General features: G+C 43.2%; 1 protein-coding gene across 2 annotated transcripts in view; it reads right to left on the reverse strand.

The window, feature by feature from the left end:
• The window catches only part of LOC134342665 (serine/threonine-protein kinase 3/4), a 226,417-nt gene that overhangs the window by 171,211 nt on the left and 31,861 nt on the right, over positions 1-23,345 (reverse strand). For both annotated transcript variants that reach the window (XM_063041055.1, XM_063041056.1), the window contains exons 2-5: positions 15,958-16,038; positions 8,826-8,954; positions 6,398-6,512; positions 3,334-3,498 (exon numbers count right to left, since the gene is read on the reverse strand). In XM_063041055.1, the coding sequence (XP_062897125.1) occupies positions 3,334-3,498; positions 6,398-6,512; positions 8,826-8,954; positions 15,958-16,038 (490 nt within the window). The remainder of the gene's footprint in view (positions 1-3,333; positions 3,499-6,397; positions 6,513-8,825; positions 8,955-15,957; positions 16,039-23,345) is intronic.

Here is a 23,345-nt window from a genome sequence, read left to right on the forward strand (position 1 = left end):
TCCCTGTTCTTTTCAACTCAACACACACATAATTCTGGAGGTACTCAGCAAGTCAGGCAGCATCTATGTAGAGAAATAAAGAACCAGCATTTCGAGCCAAAACACTTCATCAGGACCTCTCCATTTGTTCGTCTTTATTCCTTTCCACAGATGCTGCCTGACCTGCTGAGTTTCTCCAGCATTTTGTGTGTGCTGCTCTGTTCGTTTCAATCCATTTCCTTTTTGAAATATACCACTGAATCCACTTACTCCAACTCCCCCAAGCACCGCATTCAGATTGCACAGTGTTTAAGCAGGAGCCAGAGACCAGTACACATCATCTCTGCATTACACACAACTGGAATATAGCAACAACATGACTTGGGAAAAATAACCAACATTCTAATTCAAAATTAGAACCAACTAGGAATATGGTGAATTGGTTTATCATTGTTACATGTACTGAGGTACTGTGAAAAGCTTGTCTTGCATACTGTTCCTACATATCTATCCATTACAACAGTGCATTGAGGCAGAACAAGGGAAAACAATAAAAGAATGGAGAATAAAGTGTTACAATTACAGAGAAAGTGCAGTGCAGGCAGACAATAAGGTACAAGGCCATAACCAGGTGAATTGCAGTCAAGGTGCAAATTATCTTAAAATCTTAACTACACATTTAAGCACATCACAATTTATACTGGGGTATTATTTCAGCTTTCTCCACCCAGTGCCCTACCTCCAACACACTGACGTTGGCAATGCTGTCAATAAGCCTTCAGTAATGATGTAAGTAAGGTTTAGAGAGTACAGAAAAAAATTTAGAAGTATGTTGCTGGGACTGCTGGACCTGAATTATAAGGAAAGGTTGAATAGATAGAACTATTTTCCTTGGAACATAGAAGACTGAGGAGATACAAAATTATGAGGGGTATAGATAGGGTTAATGCAAGCAGGGCTTTTCCACTGAGCTTGGGTGAGATTACAACCAGAGGTCAATGGTTAAGGGTCAAAGGTGAGAAGTTTAAGATGACCACTAGGGGAAACTTCTTCACTTAGAGGGTCGTGAGAATGTGGATCGAGCTGCCAACACAAGTGATGCATGTGAACTCGATTTCAACATTTAATAGAGGTTTGGATAGGTACATGGATGGGAGGGGTATGGAGAGTTATGGTCCAGGTGCAGGCTGACTGAAGAAAGCAGTTTAAATGATGGGCCAAAGGGCCTGTTTCTGTGCTGTACTTTTCTATGACTAACTTAAAGAATCTATTTCAGCAACACTCTGAGGCCAAATGGAGTAAACTGGTAAAGAATTAAGTGTCCAAAGAGAGAACAGAAGGCTAGTGGATTTACAATATTCACAGGCTATATCATTTTACTACGAAATGTGTCAGCGAAGACCATGGCTCCTACAGGTCACCTTCTATTCCCTACATCACGACACTATGAGCCAACAGATAGGTGAAGGAAACACACTGGAATTCTGCCTTCAATGGCAGTGCTCTATGATTAAGACTAAAGAAACTGTGACTAATAATTATTATTCTACGTTTGTCCCCAGTGTGAGGCATGGAAATTGTAGTTGTGGAAGCTTTAGGAAACCCATACTTATTCCTTCAAGCACAGAATACTCCCAAATGCTTTCTCACAGAGCTCTCCCTCCATTGCTCAGCAGAGGTGTCAGCCCCAGTTACGCAATCCTGGTAACACCGTAAGTCCCAAAGGACACAGGAACAGAATCAGGCCATTCAGCCCAGCAAATCTGCTCCACCATTTCAACATGGATTTATTTATTATTCCTGCTCCACCCCATTCTTCCACCTTCTCCCCAAAACCTTTGACACCCTGACTAACCAAGAACATATCCACCTCCGTTTTAAATATACCCAAAGACTTTGCCTCCACTGTTGCCTCTGGCAATGAATTCCAAATATTCACCTCCCTCTGGCAGAAGAAATTCCTTCTCACCTCAGTTCTAAAGAGATGTCCCCTTATTTTGAGGCTGTACCCTCAGATCCTAGACTCTCCTATGAATTGAAACATCCTCTTCACATCCACTCTTAGCCTCTCAATATTCAGTAAATTTCAATGAGATTCCCCTCATTATTCTAAACTCAAGTGAGCGCAGGCCCAGAGCTCTTAACCGCTCCTCATCCATTAACCCTTTCACTTCTGGAATCATTCTCGTGAATTTCATCTGGACCCTTTCCAATGCCAGTACATCCTTTCTTAGATAAAGGGATTCAGAAAGATTACTCATTCCGTGCTTGCTCTGACTCTGCCTGTTATATTCTACTTTTTCAGATTTTGGTGGGGGGGAGGGTGATGGGGGTATATTCTAAAAAAAAGCAAAATGCCATGTCTTTCAGGCATGAAGTTAGAAAACACTTCACATGCTGAGCTTCATAATGCTGTTTGTGAAATCAATTCCACAAACAGCAATCGTAGCTAAATCAAATGAAAATTGTGTGCTTCGGGGTAATATTATTGATTTCTGTAATGATTCCAAGACAAAGCTGTGGAATTTAAATATGGAACAACAGCTCAATGAATGGTGCAATTAGCTCAAAAAGACAGTCTCCTTGCTTGAACATCTCACTCAATACATCTAAAAATGGTTTCTACCAGTGTACCTAAGACTTAAAGTTTGTCATTTTAGTATATTAAAATATTCCTTGTTGGCAGAGACTCAATACTTTGCCAACAGATTTTTGTTAAGATATTCTCTAAAACTGAAGATATTCACTTAGAAGCTACTTTCTGTAGCTAATAAAGTGGCTACTGAGTGTATGTCCGTGGTCTTCTGCTGCTGTAGCCCATCCACTTCAAGGTTCGACAGGTTGTGCATTCAGAGATGTTCTTCTGCACACCACTGTTGTAGCACGTGGTTATTTGAGTTCCCGTCACCCTCTTGTCACTTTGAACCAGTCTGGCCATTCTCCTCTCACCTCTCTCACTAACAAGGCTTTTTTGCCCACAGAACTGCTGCTCACTGGAAATTTTTTTGCTCATCACACCACCCTCTGTAAATTCCAGAGACTGTTGTGCGTGAAAATCCCAGGAGATCAGAAGTTTCTGAGATACTTAAACCACCCCATCTGGCACCAACAATCATTCCATGGTCAAAGTCACATTTCTTCCCCATTCTGATGTTTGGTCTGAACAACAGCTGAACCTCTTGACCATGTCTGCATGCTTTTCTGTATTGAACTGCTGCCACATGATTGGCTGATTAGATATTTGCATTAATGAGATGTACGTACAGGTGTACCTAATAAAGTGGCCACTGAGTATAATTCATTACAAGAGTCATTTAGCGGTTGGGAGACCACTGGTCTTTGGCGATAACTTACAGTAAGCTGACCCGCAACTCCAAAATCCGCCAGTTTAGCATGCCCCTCATTGTTCAGCAAGATGTTTCCAGCTTTGATGTCCCTGTGGATTTTTCTCATGAAATGTAGATATTCCAACCCTTTTAACGTGGATTGTAAGATTGTGGCAATCTCATCCTCTGTTAGCTGAAGAAAAGGAAACAAATCTGATTTAAAATGTAGTCTCTTAAAAACATTTTGAAGAGTGCATTTCTAAATAACTGCTGTTGGGAAAGTATCCCACTGTCTGATATATTGGCGGCCACACCTCCTCACCGAGATTCCACGACTCAATTAATTTGAATCTAATAAAATAGATGATTGTGGATTTAAGGATGAAGCAGACTGACCACTCTCTACTAGACATCAATGGCTCCTCTGTGGAGAGTCAGGAGCATCAAGTTTCTGGTCTACAGATGATCTCACCTGGTTCCATCAGCACCTCCCCTTTAGAAAAGTAAGCCCAGCAACGCCTCCATTTCCTGAGGAGATTGAGGTGAGCGAGACTCCCCCAACCCCATTCTAAGCACATTCTACTGGAGCACCATTCAGAGTACCCTGAACAGCTGTATCACTGTCCAGAATGGGAATTGCAAAGCATCTGACCGCAAAATCCTGCAACGGATTACGAGGACTGCTGAGAAAATCATCGGGGTCTCTCTTCAACCGCAGCCCCACTCCCCACCCAGGACATACACCAAAAGCACTTCATTCACAGAGCCCTCAGCATTGAAGGACCCTCCCCCCCATCCATTCCACAATCACTTTGACCTCCTACTATCAGTCAGAAATAGTAATACTGTGTATATTTAACTATACATCTGCAGAATACTTTTATCTGTTAGTATTACTTTATGTGCTGTACATGATGCATGTACTGTATGTTGCACCTCGGTCCTTAAGGAAAGTTGTTTCATTTAGCTGTATACATGCCTACGGTTGAATGATTAAAAAAAACTTGAACTGAATTAATTACGTACTCAGACTACATGCTCTCTCAAGATATGTTCTCCATTCATATCTAATTGTTACTCAAATCTGGAAAGATCTTGCATTTTAATAGCACCTATTATGACCATTGGACATTCTGTGGAATGCCATGGCCATCATTAAGGAAAAGCACAACTGCCACTTTGTGCTAGTTCTAATCAGTTTGTATAAATTCCTTTCAGAACTTGCAATGTTAATGATTACAAATACCAGTTTTCTGCACAAAACAGCTGAAATATTATCTTGCAATCTGCTTTGAGGCCTCATTTAGGACAAGCAAACGCAAGTGTGCTTAATACCTTCAAACAGGTTTCATCATGCTTCAATTTAGCTAACAGTAGCCACCTAAAATTATTCCACTTCCTTTGTCCTATAACATTGTCTTCTAAACCCCACTGCTAATAGGGACTTTATCAGTCAGGGTATTAATGATGGGGGTGGTAGCGTGGAGATATGTCCCTACCAAAAGGAGATGTAAGGCTAGCCTGCAGGTCACCCTTGGGCAAAGTGTAGCAACTGTTTTGCGCTCTCCCCCCCCCCACCCCCCAATCAGGGTCATGTGAAGCCATGGGAGCAGGTGGTGGATGGTCGTCTGAGCAGCTGGTGCAGATCACAAGTCCTGGTTATGCGACCGCTGACGCCAGGCAGACAATCTCTGAAGAGTATTGATAATGGTTGGGGTCACCTGTCTTGTAAAGACACTGCCCAGAAGGCAGCAATGGCAAAGAACTTCTGTAGAAAAATGTGCCAAGAGAAATCAAGATCATGGAAAGACCATGATCACTCACGTCATACAACACGGCAGCTACAACAATGCACTAAAATAAAAACATTAAGTCCCACAAACATGCAGATCAATCACAAGCTACAGGGAGAGAACTAGAGCTCTAGGGAAGAATCACTGACCCAAATGTTAACCATAGTTTATTTTCCACTGATGCTGCCTGACTGAAAAGCATTTCCAGCAGTTTCTGCTTGTCAGATTTCCTGCATCTATAGTTTTTACTTTTCAATAATGCACCAAGATTCCTGGTGCTCTGGAAAATATACATGATATTTCGGCTCATACATCATGTTGATTAAAGAATAAAGATTACATTTACTTGTCACATGTACATTGAAACACACAGTGAAATGTGTCATTTCCATTATTTTTTTGTGATGTGCCGGGGCAGCCCGTAGGTATTGCCAAGACACAGTATGCCCACAACTCACTAATCATACATCTTCGGACTGTGGGAGGAAATCGGAAACTGAGCACCTGGAGGAAACTCACACAGTCATGGGGAGAACATAAAAACTCCTTATAGACAGTAGTGAGAATTGAACCTGGTGCTGTACAGCGATTGTGCTAACCGCTAGGCTACCAAGCGGCCCTTTTTCTCTTTAACTCAATGGCAAAATAATCTGGGTGGATCAGCTATCCCCCCTGCCTTGCTAGAAGTCAAGAATTCACAGAACAAAAATGTGCCACCTCTCTTACACTACAGCATTGCTAGCAGAATTGAGATAGTCTTTGAGATTGTTAATGGAACAAATGGTTCTTTGCTCAGTTTTCGAATTGACAAGAAGTAATTTACAATTACAAATGGGAGTGGCTTAGATCATAATCAAGGTGATAACGAAGTTTTGGAAGGAAGAAGGAAGGGATTAAACTGGTAAACTTCATTAGCGGGCAATCCCCATTTGCAGACCTATGACCTCCACCCACTCTACATCTACCTTCTTAGATACCATCTAGCTGAATGGTATCTCTGACACCAAGTGCTGTTTATTAACCTCTTACCCTTCATGATTAGTCACATTCCTTCACTCAGGTCCAGTAGTAGACCAAAAGCCAAAATTATTCAATATCCATTCCAACTGGAGAGGTAATTCTGAATCTCAAGGTAATGTACAGTGACATACACCTACTTTGATAATAAATTTAATTATTGAATTCCAAATAGAAAGAGTTGAAGTCCAAATAGAAAGTCATTTTTGAAATGCTGATTTAAGGGCCTGGTTTAAAATAACTTGCACTCACATGCTTGGGTTAGATAATGCACTGAATTACCGTTTTATTCCTTATCCGAATAAGATCTGATACTGAACCGGCTCCACAGTATTCCATGACAATCCACAAATCTGTATTCTTGAAATAGCTTCCATAGTACTTTACCACATGAGGACTGTGGAGAAAGGGAAAGATAATTAAAATATTTTTCTAGATGTAAAATAACGATTGAAAACAAAGTTCATTAACCCATCCACTAAACCAATCTTTAAAATGGTCTCAATTTACCCAATGCTGTTGTATTACAAATAATTTAGTGTAATCAATTAGATTTGAAATGATGGTTACATCTTTTTAGCAGGAGAGTGGAGCAGGAGGGGGCTATAAAGGATTCTGATTCATTAATTTATCACACGTACATTGTTCTTACAGAAACATCTGCATGATGCATATAGTGAAAAGTGTCACTTCTATTAACAAGCAACACAACCTAAGGATGTGCTGAGGGCAGCCCACAGGTGTCACCACACATTCATGCGCCAACAAAGCATGCCCATAATGTTCGGAAGAACAACACAAGCAGCAACGACAATTGTAAAGTCACACGCACACAGGCCTCCAACACCAAGGTTAGGCTGCCCCTTCCAACCTCCAGTCCCTGGATCAGACTCACAGACATTGGGTCTTCCAGCTCCAGACCTACCGGACTCCAGGGCTTCGACCATTAGGCCTCGAACATCAAAGAACTGAAGGAAGGTATTGGGTAAAGGGAGAGGGCACTCAAGAGGGAGGAAACTGAAATGTTTGGACAAGGTTATGTACTTTTCATTGAGCAAGTTTGGCCCTGTGTATGCACGCTTGTGTGCGCTATGGGAAGAAAACAGGAAAGGCAGTAGGGAACCAGGCCTCCAGGATCGAGGATGGCTAGCATCCATTCTTCTGAGGAATGAAGATGCCTGTGGGTGAAAATTGTAAATGTCGTACATCAACTACCACACAACCTGGTCAGGGCCAGGGTCAGTCCATTAACAATGAGATTCAAGACAATTAATGACCAAGCTCCATTGTACAGGCTTAGCAGGCACACAAGGTGAATTGTGAACCTTTAGAATTCTCTGCCCAGAGAGTGTCATAAGACAGATCATTAGGAATGGCTAAATATTTGAAAAATTGGGGAACTGAGGGTCACGGGGAAGAATAGCTTGAGAGATCAAGGAATAGAAGGCTATGAGGACCTGGCACAAAAGAGAAGTCAAGGTGAATAAGCAGATGGCCTGGCTTCAGAAGAACTGGTTCAACCCAACGCTGGCTGTTCTTTAAAGAAAGCCACAGGATATTTAACATCAGAATGAATCACTGCACATGAGCCATCTCAGGTACTTAAAATTTATTTTCATTAACAGTTTTGTTTCTGCTTTGTGACCCTTCCCTGATAATTTATCCAGATGTTTAACACAACATTCGTGTCGATATTCACTAACCTCCCATTTTCCCCAGCCTAATTAACCTCACTCTGATGGCACAGATCAGATGATCAAAATAATAATCAAATCTGAGGCCCAGCCAAGCATCTCTGCATGAACACAAAAAGGCTTGCATTTCTTAGAAAGGGAGCTGGTGACTCTTGTAAATGGGAAGGCAGAGTCATAGACCACTACAGGACAGAAAGAGGCTCTTTTGTTTGTCTAGTCTATTCTACCTAGTCGCATTGACCTGCATCTGGACTATCGCCCTCAATACCCGTCCCACCCGTGTACACTAAAGTTTGAAGTGTTTATTTTTAAAGTGATACAGTGTGAATTAGGCCTCTCTGGCCCTCCGAGCAATGCTGCCCCAGCAACCCCAGAACCCCGAATAACCATAACCTAATCACAGGAGAACTTGCAATGACAAATTAACCCACCCGGTACGTCTTTGGACTGTGGGAGGAAGCCGGGGCACCCGGGGAAAACCCAGGCATTCCATGGGGAGGATACAGAGACGGGCTACAGAACTATGCCGAGTGCCCCGAGCGATAATCGTGTCACACAAACTGCTACACTGCTGGAGCGCCCCTTTTATTTAGAGATACAGCACAGTAACAGGCACCCTTTGCCCAATTAACCTGCTAACCATACCTTTTTGGAATGCGAGAGGAAACCAGAGCACCTGGAGGAAGTCCACGTGCTCATGGGGAGGGGAGAATGCACAAAAACTCTTTAGACAATGGTGGGAATCGAACCTAACACCACTACGCTACTGTGACACCAGCCATGCGCTGTGCCTAACAGCAGGTTTCACAGCATGAGAGGGGATGAATCACATTTCTTTTCACAGCTGAGTTTGAATTTTTTTTTAAATCATTGAGTTACCACGTCACCACAGACAAACAGGAATTCTGGGCTCTATACCGCCACAGTTCCATCATATTACAATAACATCAATATTCATTTGTTTAAGAAAAAATCACCTAACCAGTATCCACCAACAAAAAATCATTTTGCCTCACCTATCACACTGCTGCATAATAGAGATCTCTTTGATAATCTCCTGCAAGTCTGATTCTACCGGGACCTGTTTGATGGCCACCACTTGGCCTGACTCCTTGTGGATTGCTTTGAACACACTGCCATATGACCTAAGAGGAAACAGATTATTAGAATTCAGTAAGCATTACACACTAAAGCAGTCTGTTACAGAGGGAAGACAAGAGAGAATGAAAATTAGAGATTTTTCCCTTTGAAAGGGAATCACACAACATACCTTGATCTTTATTTATTTCTCCCCCTCACTTTCCCCTTTTCCTCTCTGCCAGCAGAGCGCACACACTAATAACAGATCTCGATCAATATCATAGGCAATGTCCATTCCATTTCCTTCCCCTTATAGTGTCCGAACCACCACTTTAGTCAAAGTGAAATTTATTGTGCACAGGTCCAGTGGAAAACTTACTTGCAGCAGCATCACAGGCACAGACCATCAGAAAAGCAGCATTCACGAGAAAAATATAAATTAAATGCAAGTGATACACAATTTTAATAAAGTGCATTTTAGTGTACAGTGGTGCTAAACTGTAGTGATTAAGAATCAAATGGTTGAAGACAAGGAGCTATTCTTGAACCTGGCATTGTAGGACTTCAGGGTTCTGAATCTGCAACCTGATGGTAGCTGTGAGAAGCTGGCATGGCCCACAGTCGCACCTTTGATGATGGATGGATGCTGCCTTCTTGAGCCAGCAGTCTGACAGGTGCAACCAGTCAGATTCTTTCAACAGTACACTTGTTAGGCTGTTCAATAACAAGCCAGACCTCCTTTACCTTTCCAATGGTAGCCATGAAAAGGTGGCATGGCTTGTATGGAGGGGATCTTTGATGACAGATACTGCCTATTTGCAGCGCCTCCTGCAGATACTACCAATGGTGGGGAAGAACGTGCCCATGATGTATTTACCACTTGAGATAACAGAGGAATGTACACTGTCTACAATAAAAGGACAGTGCTCACCACTGAGCGTAAGTAAGGTAAGGATATCGACAGTCTCAATTCGGACAAGGCAAATCAAGTCAAGCAGGAGGTATTGGAGCCTAAAGAACAAGTCAAGATTCAGCAACAGCTTCTTCCCAAGTACCTTGAAGCCACCTGAAAAGCCCTACCTCAGTCTGTATTCCTTTCTCTCTTGATTTGCACTGATGCCGTTTTATTGTGTTGTTAAGTTTTGCATAATTTATGTTAATTTGAGTTCAGTTTATTATTTTGCGACTGTATGTGCTGGATCATAACTATAGGTATACAAGACCATTAGATACAGGAGCAGAAATAGGCCAATTTACCCATCCAGTCTGCTCTGCCACTTCACTATTGCTGATCCATTTCCCTCTCAGCCCCAATCTCCTGCCTTCTCCCCACATCCCTTCAGGTGGTGGCATCCATCAGTCTCACGAGACCATGGATCTGCGCCTGGAAAGTCCTGCTTCAGTTTGTGTTACAGCAGCGTCTGTTGTTCATGCCTTGAATAATCAAGAATCAATCAACCGCTGCCTTAAGTATACATAATGGCTTGGTCACAGATTCACCTTTCTCTGGCTAAAGAAATTCCTCTTCATGTCCTATACATGTACTGTGTTTTGCACTTTAGCCCCAGAGGAAAAATGTTTCGTTTAGCTGTATAAATGTGTATGGTTGAATAACAATACACTTGAATAACACTTGAAACTTGAGCAGACATCTTTCTGGCAATAAACTGTGAAATTGTGGGCGGAGATCACAACGCAAACGTAAAAGCCGAAGTCAGAAGATGGCTACAAGACATGCTCGTTGAGAAGTGTGGGTGTCCATTGCTGATATGTGCGCACAGGCGTCCTTGCATAGCCTTCTAGTGTTTCCTTTATAACAGGAAACCCACAAGCAGATACTAGCTGTGGGGAAGTAGTGTGCCTGCACCTTGTATCTTCTGTGAGCGCACATCAGAAAAGAAACAAGAACACGCCCATCTTTCATGTTATCTCAACATCCCACTGCACAGACAACCTCTAAAATTTGTGGAAAGTGCCTCCAAGGCTACAAGTTCAATAAGCATGTTCTATTTCTTTAAGTGCTCTTCAATATTAAATTCTGGATTTTCAATTAAGTGAAATAACTAGCTTGCATCCTTTCAAAAGAACAAAAGCTCTAGAGGTTTACTGAATGAAACCTCTAAAGGCTCAGCCTCAGAACAGAAGGATGTTGAAAAGAACAGAAATGTGGAGGAATTTCTTTAGCCAGAGGGTGGAGAATCTGTGGAAGTCATTGCCGCAGGTGGTTGTTGAGGCCAAGTCATTGGGTATTAGCAAGGACATCAAAGAAAACAGGGAGAAGGCAGGAAAGGGTGGCTGAGAGTGGATCAGCCTTGATGGAATGGTGAACACTTGATGGGCCAAATGGCCTAATGTTCTCCGCATTATTTTTATTTACACATTTTATCTTCTTTTGCACATTGGTGTTTTGTATTTTTTCTGTACATGACTGCAAGAAGAATCGGAAGGTGACATCCATGTACTTTGATAATAAATTTACTTCAAACTATGAGATTTCAGTGAGAGTTTAATTCATGGGGCAGAGTCACAGAATTATTGTGGGTGTTTTTGTCAGCTTCTGAACTACTGGCTGTGGTTGCCCATCACCCTTTATCTCCGAAGAACTAATGAGGCACCCACCCTTTTCAGTGACCGCCTAATCAGTTGCTGGAGTAATGTCCAAGCAAGATAATTATGAAAGAGGAAGGTCATTCAACCCATTTTACTTCAACCATGCACAAAGACTGGAGGTCTCCTTCTCTCTTATAATTTTAGTTGGTTAGTTATGAGTCAGAAAGTTATGGTTTTAAAAAGGTTCCAAAGACTTGAGAACAAAATGCAGACTGCCAATTCCAGTGCAGTGCCATATTAACTGACCACTTTCCAGACAATTCACTAAACCGAGGCTCCGCCTGGCCCCTGGCATGTTGCAAAGAGATCCCACAACAATATTACGAAGATGTTTATCTCATCAGTGCAGAGCACAGTTCAACAAGCACAGTACAGCAGACCCTTCAGCCCACAATGTTGTGCTAAACCAATCAAATGGCCAACTAAACTATTCTCTTCTACCTACATGAAGTCCATCCACATCCTTGCATTTTCCTCACATTCATGTGCATATCGAAACATTTGTTAGAAGTCTCTAATATACCTGCCTATACTGCCGCCCAAGGCAGTGGATTCCAGGCACCTATCACTGTGTAAAAATCTTGCCCCTCACTCCTCGTTTGAGATGATCCCTTCTCACCTTAAACGCACACCCTTTAGCATCAGAGATTTCAGCCCCAGGAAAAAGATATTGTCTGTCTCCTCTCTCTATGCAAATAAGGAAGCCTGTCTGTTTAGAGGAAAACGTGTCCAGTCACACAGATTGCTACATATACTATTGGGTCAGTGAGCTCAACAAGGCTCAGTGGTACAGAAAATTGTTCATCTGGTTTCCTGTTTGTATTTATTGCGGGTTTCCAGTGCATCAAAAATAGAAACAATATGTTCCATGATCTGCCCTAACTTGTCTACAAGTAAACCTACAGACATGTGCTGTGACTCCAACACAGAGTATTATGCCTCACAACAAGACAGAGTACTACAGCACAGAAAGGGTGACCTCATTGAAACTATCGAATGGTGAAAGGCCTCAATAGATCGGAGATGGAGAGGATGTTTCCTATGGTGGGGGAGTCTAAGACCAGAGGACACAGTCTCAGAATAGAGGGGCATCCTTGTAGAATGAAGATGAGGAGGAATTTCTTTAGCCAGAGAGTGGTGAATTTGTGGAACTCGTTGCCAGAGGCAGCTGTGGCAGCCAAGTCTTTACGTATATTTAAGGCAGAGGTCAATAGATTCTTGATTAGTCAGGGCATGAAGGGTTGTGGGGAGAAGGTAAGAGATTGGGACTGAGAGGAAGACTTGACGGGCCAAATAGCCTTATTCTGCTCCTATATCTTATGGTCTTACACCTAAACTATCTCAGAGCAATCAGGGATGGGCCCCAAAATGGCAGCCTTCCCTGTGGTACCAACATCCCAGAAATGAATAAACAGATTCTCCACCCTCTGGTTAAAAAAAAATTTCCTCATCTCTGTTCTAAAGGGATGTTCTTCTATTCCGAGGCTGCGCCCTCTGGTCCTAGACTTCCTTACGGCCCTCCATTGGTCAGGATACACCATGGATGTCTACGTGATACGCAAGCCAGGTAAGTACAATATGGAGAGCAAGCTGTTGCCCATACAGCAGGCTCCCCCTCTCCATGCAGCTGATGATACAAAGGAATGGCAGAGTTTGGCATCAGCGGCGTCACAGGAGTTGCTAGTCAGTGTTGAACTCGATGAAGGTCTTAGGGAGTCCAGCTCTGGATTTTTCCCCAGGGTTGACTCCCAAAGCCTCCCCATGAGTGGGTACAGCCACAAGGCAGCAGAGGTTTAATACCAGTTTTCCATCTCCGAGAAGAGCTGGCAATGACGCTAACGAGCCCCATCTGCCCAAAGCGACTGGTTTTAAAGCACCAGAAACGTGCCTTTACCCCTTCTTTTGCCAATACAAATGGTTCCACCAGGCTAAGCCACACATGAAAGCCTGAAAATGGACTTGGTTGTCAAAGGCTATTTGAGACACACAGAATTGGGAGCATTTAATACATAGTTGAAACTTATCCCCACTACCACCCCAGCTATAACAATGTTAAGAAACCACCTAGTCATACACTGCCCCACCATAGGAAACATCCTCCCCACATCCACTCTATCTTGGCCTTTCAATATTCAAAAGGTTCCAATGAGATCTCCCCTCATTCTTTTAAACTCCAGTGCCATAAAACACTCCTCATTCAATAATCCCTTCATTGCCAGGACCATTCTTGTGAACCTCCTCTAGATCCTCTCCATTACGAGCACATCTTTTCTTGTACAAGGAGCCCAAAACTGCTCACAATACTCCAAGTGTGGACTGACCAATGTCTTGTAAAGCCTCAGTGTCTTCAGAGGCAGGTTCAGTATCAATGACATACATCGTGAAATTGGGTTAAATTTGGTTGAAAGATGTTTTGTTTTGGAAAACTGAAAGAGGACTAAGGAGCAAGGCCCAGAAACTGAGATTGCTGTGATCTCCTCTCTGCATCAGCTTGAATAACCAAAAGAAACTGAGAAAGCATGTTGGCTGTGTACTTTAACAGAGAATGCTGGAAGATTAGATGGGATCGCTCAAGATTCAAAAGCTTCAGAGATTCAAAGTAAATTTACTATCTTATGCAGTATAGAACCCACACGTGGCTTCTCGCAGACAGCCACGAAACAAAGAAACACCCAGTGTGCAAAATAACAAATCCAGCAAATAACACCCAGAATACTAAACACTAAACTGCAGAGTCCTTGAAACAGTCTAGGAATGTTCAGTTTAGTTCAATTTCGCACTGTCATTCGTTGACTGCAGGCTATCAGTCCACCCTGATCACAATCGCGCAAAATAGCAATAAAACAAAGGAGTAACCAGAAACACACACAACATGAACTGCAAAATCCTCTAAAATGACTGCAATCCACAAAATGTGCTGAGCAAACTTTGCCCAAAACTCAAGACTTCTGCACCTTCCTCTAAAGGAAAGAACAGTCAACATTCTGGCTTCCTAATCTTTCATAATTTCTGACCTAAATCACAGATCTAAAACATTAATGATTTCTCTGTCCAGATATATGAGATTTCCAGTATTTTTTGACTATAGACCTGAGCAAAAATAGTGCTGGCAAGATACGACAATGCTTTACAGGCAGCAAACAAAACTACTAACTATTCTATTAATAACACTTTTAGTGGATTATGGTCACTGCAATCCACAGCCTGTAATTTCCCTTTGGGAGCTGTGCTTCTGAACCATCTGCATGACCTGGCGTTTATGCGGTATTCCGAATGAATCAGCGAACGGGACTATCACAAATGCAGGTACAGCAAGGTGGCCTTTGCTGAAATAGACTTGCGGCCGGTTTGCAGTGGTGGGGCCCTGGCCCAGGCCCGAAAGTGATAAATGAACTGATGTTTGACCAGTTTGAGCACTAAGCCAGTTTAAGAAGATCAAGGCCAAGGGCTGAAGGACAAACCGGCGTTCGGCTCACTACTCCACGAGGTTTACTCAACTCACCGCTGAACTGGTTCTGTGGCTGTGGCCTGCAACCATCTGGCTCCACCCACCTCAGCACTCAGCTGGCTCCATGGCTGGAGAGTCAATTTCAGGGACTCTGCGGCTAACGTTCTGTGTGCTACTTGATTACTTTTTTATTGTCTGCATGATTTGTTTTATCACACATTGGGTGTTTGACAGTGTTTGTTGTGTGGGTTTTTTTTAAAATGGGTCCTATTGTGTTTCTTTGTTTTGTGACTGCCTGCTAAAAGATGAATCTCAAGGTTGTATATAACATACATACTTCCATAATAGATGTACTTTAAACTTCAATTTTTTGCATTTTGTCGAGTATCCAGTACATTTGGATGTCTATGTCATCCCCTTCTTGTGACTGATGTCATTGACAGCCAACCACTCACCTCTCAGTTTCATTGACCCCATTACTGAGACCAAATGTTTTTAATTAAAGACAGGGTAGGAAGGTGGTTCAGACATGCTAAAAATATGAGAGCAAGGAATGCACTGACTGAAAAGTTTTGAAAACAGCTGTGGAAACAGTATAGTAAGGTCAAGGTCACCAGAATGGAATTAACTCTTCGCTGCCTGCTGCATCATTAATATCATAGTGCCAAAGCAAACATACCTCAAGATTGTTACTAAGCAAAAATTCACACAAAGTCACAAGCCATCGGATGACCATAAGACACAAAGATTTTCATGAAGTGCCTTAAAGGAGGAAAGGCTGGTAAAGTTCCAGTTTATTTTTAGGAGGGTGAAGGGGATTGGGGAAATTATAAGACATGACAACCAATAGAGGAAATTTTAATTTGGAGATGACCAAGATGCCAGAATTGGGGTTTGTGTTAGTGAAACTAAAAAGGTCAAGGCATGTAGGCATCATATTAATTGCCTTTCAAAATGTAAAACTTCAAACAAACCCACAACTGGTTTCTTTGCAGACATTCAGCACTCACCCTTCACCAAGTTTCTCCAGCACATCAAAGACTTCCTCTGGCTGCTTGGTCAGGCTGTCCTCACTTAGTTTCTTCAGAGATCTGTTATTGGGTGAAGGAAAAACAAAATGCATTAAAAATGTCACAATACTGCAGGTTTAAATTTATAAAAGCTAAGAGGATATAAAAGTCAAAGTTTCCCACAACTGTTCCGCCTTCCTTTCATCATTGAACTCCCCCCGCCATCAAAATATTTATGATGAAGGTTTCTGAATCAATATGTAGAAGACAGCTTGATTTAAAACTCTAAACCCACTCTCTAATGTAGCTTGATGAATAACTGATCCGGACTCCACAACCTATAGATTCACTTTCAAGGATTCTCAGTATTATTTATTTACTTTAATATTTACATGATTAATCTTCTTTTGCACATTGGTTGTATGTCAGTACAATAGATTCCGTTTAATTGGGCCATTGGTTAATCAAGGCAGCCACTTATTTGGGACAACTCTTAAAGAACAAAATCTAATCCTGAGAAAATAGACAGAATTTCCTTCGTTTATTTGGGATACTATACCACTTAATTGGGGCACGATACTGTTGTCGAAGAGTTTCTAACCAGCATCAGCTGCGTGCACGCGTGTGGCCATTAGACACTACACCATGCTTAGAGCGGTTTTTGAATCGTGTCAGTTGTGAGTACTTGTGTTCAAAAAGCAAGACAACTCAGAACTCAGAACAGTTTCAAGCATTCAAGCTTTGAGATGCCAGAAATGGCAAGGAGTGAAAAATGAAACAGTACCACTATCTCAACAAGTTGTGGGTGCAATCATTGATAGCATTGTTTGAAGGCAATCTATTATCCACCCCAGGTGTCTGCAGCGATTTTGTTCATTTACAGTCAAAAGAACACAAATTCTTCTATCAATAACTATTAAGTAGTAATACAGTTTTATAGTACTGCAGCAGTAATCACGGTGTGCCAGACTTGTTCTGCATTTTATTTAAATAGCGGCGCAATGCAGCTCGCAGTGGCCACTCCGGTGGTGATATCTGTTATCTGTCAAGTAGAGTGCCGTGCACAATCCTGATTTGATGGAGACAGATGTGAGAGCACGGAGGAACATCTGGTGAAACTTCTGAAATGCCTGCTTTGCTGCCGCTGCTACTGTGTGATCCAGAATCTCCGGAGGGGAAGACCTCGAGTCCTCGGCTTTGTTTGTTGCTCGGCGGCCGGGGCGGGGTCGAAGAGCTCGGCAGAGGGTGGTGCTCGGTGTCGGAGGCTCGAAGTTTTCGGACGGACTCAGAGACGGCTGCAGTCGGGTGCTTTCAATGCATTGGCAAGCTTATGGTGCTTGGAGGTTCATGGCAGGGAGAGTTTCTCCCTTCTGCCGCCTGCGTGAGATGATGGGGCTATCGGAACTTTGAGACTTTTTTTTACTGTGCCCATGGTCTGCTCTTTGTCAAATTATGGTATTGCTTTGCACTGTTGTAACTATATGTTATAATTATGTGCTTTTGTCAGTTTTAGTCTTGGTTTGTCCTGTGTTCTTGTGATATCATTCTGGAGGAACGTTTGTATCATTTTTTAATGCATGCATTTCTAAATGACAATAAATGAGGACTGAGTGTCCTCATAATCTAATAATCTAATCTAAATACATAATTTGTTACTCAGTTAAATGGGTAATTTGTCTTTTTTATACCTTTCTAACTATTTCCATGGAACTTTGGCTAATTGAGGCAGCTACCAGAAGAGTAAATGAGGTGAACAACAGGAATACATTTCTCCAGGAATTCTGCTAAACTAGGGACAAAGTATATGATGACGAAGGAGGGCACAAAGGAATATCTGTGTGGAACATACAAATCTACAAATACTAACTCAGGATTTTTTACTACAGTATGAAGTCTTAGGTACATATATGTGTCCAAGGCTTTTGCACAGTACTGTAGTAATTTTACATATTGCTGTTGTGCTGCTGCTGCTGCATAAAAACAAATTTCATGACATGTGAGTGATGGTAAACCTGACTCTGAAATGGGTCTCTATTGTGGACTGAGAGTGGGAAGGGGCAGGGAGAAGGGAATCATAGTTGGGAAAAGGGGAAGGGAGCAGGAAGCACCAGAGACATTCTGTAATGATCAATAAACCAATTGTTTTGAATCAAATGATCTTGCCTGGTGTCTCAGGACTGGGTGTGACTGCAATTGGCCCACTCTCACCCCAGCACTCCTTTTCTGCCATCAGTCCCAAACCCCTACTCCATGTTGACAAATACAATACTGTGCAAAAGTCTTTGGCACTATCTATATATATATATATAGACACACACACATACACACACACACACACACAGTAAATCTTAATCATTTATATACATTTCTTATTATTTATTGTTTTCTTATGTATGCACTGTACTGCTGCCACAAAACAATAAATTTCACAGCATATGCCAGTTATATTAAATTTGATTCTGGTTTATAAGTTCAGTGCAGATCTCTTACACTGGAAGCCCTGTTTTTAGACAGTTTTATACATGGCTTCCTTCTGATACCAGTTACAGTTTGTGTTAATTTTTTATAGACCTATCCTTCACCTGGTTTCTCAAAAGGAACGAGACACATTCCAAAGTTATGGACCATATGCCTACTGGGCTGCTTCTGGCTGGCTTCTATTTTGATCATGCAATTAGCTCACATTGAACAGGCTCTGGACCATCTGGCATCTCTTGAGAAATTGAGAGTGTGAATAGAGATGCCATCTGACGTGTTTCTGTAACCAAAATTGGAGCTGTTACATTGCAGAGCAGAGAGAGGCCCCATACATACCAGAAGATGGGCAACTCTCATAGATAATAGATTATCCACTTTATCTTCCCAAAAACTGGTTCTCATGCACATTCATCTCCTCACCTTCTCACAGGCACCGCACTCGCTCCATCGCCGCACCCTGTTTATTTTATTATTTATTTACTTAGCAATCTGGCACAGTAACAGGCCCTTCCAGCCCAATGAGCCTGGCCACCCAATTACACCGAAGTGACCTATCAGCCCATACGTCTTTGGAATGTGGGAGGAAACCAAGGCACATGGAGGAAACCCAACAGGTCATGGGGAGAACGCACAAACTCTTTAAAGGCAGCAGTGGAAATTGAAACTGGGTTGCTAATGCTACAACAGTGTTACACTACCGTGCAACCCCATTGCCTGCTTTCTGGTCAATAGTGACCAACTGTTTTCTGCCCCTTCTCTCCCCTCCCACACCCATGCATGTTAATCCCTCTCCAAAGTAAATAAATAACGCAAACAACAGGAATTCTGCAGATGCTGGAAATTCAAGCAACATACATCAAAGTTGCTGGTGAACGCAGCAGGCCAGGCAGCATCTATAGGAAGAGGTGCAGTCGACGTTTCAGGCCGAGACCCTTCGTCAGGACTAACTGAAGGAAGAGTGAGTAAGGGATTTGAAAGCTGGAGGGGGAGGGGGAGATGCAAAATGATAGGAGAAGACAGGAGGGGGAGGGATGGAGCCGAGAGCTGGACAGGTGATAGGCAGAAGGGGATACGAGAGGATCATGGGACAGGAGGTCCGGGAAGAAAGACGGGGGGGGGGGAGTGACCCAGAGGATGGGCAAGAGGTATATTCAGAGGGACAGAGGGAGAAAAAGGAGAGTGAGAGAAAGAATGTGTGCATAAAAAAGAGTAACAGATGGGGTACGAGGGGGAGGTGGGGCCTAGCGGAAGTTAGAGAAGTCAATGTTCATGCCATCAGGTTGGAGGCTACCCATACGGAATATAAGGTGTTGTTCCTCCAACCTGAGTGTGGCTTCATCTTTACAGTAGAGGAGGCCGTGGATAGACATGTCAGAATGGGAATGGGATGTGGAATTAAAATGTGTGGCCACTGGGAGATCCTGCTTTCTCTGGCGGACAGAGCGTAGATGTTCAGCAAAGCGGTCTCCCAGTCTGCGTCGGGTCTCACCAATATATAAAAGGCCACATCGGGAGCACCGGACGCAGTATATCACCCCAGTCGACTCACAGGTGAAGTGATGCCTCACCTGGAAGGACTGTTTGGGGCCCTGAATGGTGGTAAGGGAGGAAGTATAAGGGCATGTGTAGCACTTGTTCCGCTTACACGGATAAGTGCCAGGAGGGAGATCAGTGGGGAGGGATGGGGGGGACGAATGGACAAGGGAGTTGTGTAGGGAGCGATCCCTGCGGAATGCAGAGAGGGGGGGGAGGGAAAGATATGCTTAGTGGTGGGATCCCGTTGGAGGTGGCGGAAGTTACGGAGAATAATATGTTGGACCCGGAGGCTGGTGGGGTGGTAGGTGAGGACCAGGGGAACCCTATTCCTAGTGGGGTGGTGGGAGGATGGAGTGAGAGCAGATGTACGTGAAATGGGGGAGATGCGTTTAAGAGCAGAGTTGATAGTGGAGGAAGGGAAGCCCCTTTCTTTAAAAAATGAAGACATCTCCCTCGTCCTAGAATGAAAAGCCTCATCCTGAGAGCAGATGCGGCGGAGACGGAGGAATTGCGAGAAGGGGATGGCGTTTTTGCAAGAGACAGGGTGAGAAGAGGAATAGTCCAGATAGCTGTGAGAGTCAGTAGGCTTATAGTAGACATCAGTGGATAAACTGTCTCCAAAGACAGAGACAGAAAGATCTAGAAAGGGGAGGGAGGTGTCGGAAATGGACCAGGTAAACTTGAGGGCAGGGTGAAAGTTGGAGGCAAAGTTAATAAAGTCAACGAGTTCTGCATGCGTGCAGGAAGCAGCGCCAATGCAGTCGTCGATGTAGCGAAGGAAAAGTGGGGGACAGATACCAGAATAGGCACGGAACATAGATTGTTCCACAAACCCAACAAAAAGGCAGGCATAGCTAGGACCCATACGGGTGCCCATAGCTACACCTTTAGTTTGGAGGAAATGGGAGGAGCAAAAGGAGAAATTATTAAGAGTAAGGACTAATTCTGCTAGACGGAGCAGAGTGGTGGTAGAGGGGAACTGATTAGGTCTGGAATCCAAAAAGAAGCGTAGAGCTTTGAGACCTTCCTGATGGGGGATGGAAGTATATAGGGACTGGACATCCATGGTGAAAATAAAGCGGTGGGGGCCAGGGAACTTAAAATCATCGAAAAGTTTAAGAGCGTGAGAAGTGTCACGAACATAGGTCGGAAGGGATTGAACAAGGGGTGATAAAACAGTGTCGAGGTATGCAGAAACGAGTTCGGTGGGGCAGGAGCAAGCTGAGACAATAGGTCGGCCAGGACAGGCAGGTTTGTGGATCTTGGGTAGGAGGTAGAAACGGGAAGTGCGGGGTGTGGGAACTATAAGGTTGGTAGCAGTGGATGGGAGATCCCCTGAGCGGATAAAGTCGTTGATAGTGTGGGAGACAATGGCCTGGTGCTCCTTAGTGGGGTCACGATCGAGGGGTAAATAAGAGGAGGTATCCGCGAGTTGTTGCTGTGCCTCGGCAAGGTAGAGGTCAGTACGCCAGACTACAACAGCACCCCCTTTATCAAATAAATAACCATTAGTTGCGACTGCTATTTATGGGAACCCACTATGTGTTAACTATCTCCAGCAATACAAACACTCGCCACAGGTTTAATGTTATTTTACACAAAAATACAGGCAAGAAGAAAAATGTTGATCTGCTTAGGAGGCAACAGCTGGAAGCAATATTGCTGTTAAAAGTAATTTACAGAAGATACACCTCCTCACAAGTCAAGAAAACACAGCAGCATCTGTATTTTCTGAGGATTTCAAGGTGTGAAAGGCTCCTCACCTCAATTCTAACCACTTTCTACAGGAGCACCATTGAGTGTCCCCTGTCTGTCTGCATCATTGTGTGGTACAGAAGCCGCAAAGCATCAGACTGCAAGACCCAACAGAGGATAATAACACACTGCCTAGAGGATCACAGGGTCTCCCTCCCCCTTATTTGTGACATTTACCGGGAGCATTGTAGACGAAGGGCTCAAAGAATTGTTGAGGTTCCCTACCATCCATCCCACAATCTCTGTGACCCACTACCCTCAGGAAGGAGATACAGGAGCATCAGGAGTAGGACTGTCAGACTGGGTAACACATTCTTCCCTCAGGCTGTGAGACTAATGAATACCCTGCCATCACCCAGGTCTCATCACTAAGACAGCGAGCTGTTGACCTGTGCTGTGCTTTACTATATGCATTTTGAATTATATTTTATTAACTTATTTGGGTACAATATTTTGATTCATGTTCTGTGTGTGATGCGTGTATTGTGAGTGTACTGTGGTCTGGAGGAACATTCTTTCATTTGGTTGTATATATGCACAGTCAGATGACAATGACCTTGAACTTGGTAATACTGCAGAGATCTCCCATTTAGACAAACATCCAGTACTTTTCAAAGAACAGCAGCGGACAGAGCTGTCCTGAACAATACCCATCCCTGCACCAACAGCATTAAATTAACAATTCCACCATGTTTGCTGCCTTTGTTTGACTGCAACAATATGTCATGTTTAGAAACATAAGAATAGTCATGGTAGTATAGTAGTTAGCTCAGCATCAGTGTTCAATTCCTGTAAAGAGTTTATACGTTCTCCCCGTGACTCCAGGTGCTCCGGGCTCCACTCACCTTCCAAATACGTACGGTTATGGCTACTGAGTTGTGGGCATACTATGCTGGCATCAGAAGCGTGCAGGCTCCCCAGCACAATCCTCACTGCTATGATTTGATGCAAACAACACATTTCACTGTCTTGTACATGTGACAAATACACTCTCCACTAGTCTGGACATTATATTAACTGGCAGCATCTCAGCCTGATATGGAAACACCAATGCTCTTCAATGGAAAATCCTACAACAAGTAGTGGATACAGCCCAGTTCATCACAGGTAAAGCCCTCTCAACCACTGAGCGCATCTACATGAAATGCTGTCACTGGGAAGCAACATCTATCATCAGAGACCCCCACCTCTCAGGCCATGCTCTCTTCTCAGTACTGCCATAAGGAAGGTGGTACAGGAGCCTCAGGACTCTCACCACCAAGTCTGGAAACAGTTATTATCCCTCAACCATCAGGCTCTTGATCCAGTGGGGATAACTTCACTTACCCCATCACAGAAATATTTCCCCAACCTAAGGATTCACCTTCAAGGACTCCTCATCTCATGTTCTTGATTTTTATTATTTATTATTATTTCCTTCCTTTTGTATTTGCAGTTGTCTTTTGGACACTGGTCAGACGCCGAAGTTGGTGCGGTCTTTCATTGATTCTATTACAGATTTATTTATTTTTGTTTATTGAGATACAGCTGGGAGTAAGGCCTTCCAGCCCTCCAGGCCACACCGCCCAGCAACCCCTAATTTAACTCTAGCCTAAGCTCGGTACAAATTACAATGACCA

Source organism: Mobula hypostoma, chromosome 2, assembly GCF_963921235.1.
Source record: "Mobula hypostoma chromosome 2, sMobHyp1.1, whole genome shotgun sequence".
NCBI lineage: Eukaryota > Metazoa > Chordata > Chondrichthyes > Myliobatiformes > Myliobatidae > Mobula > Mobula hypostoma.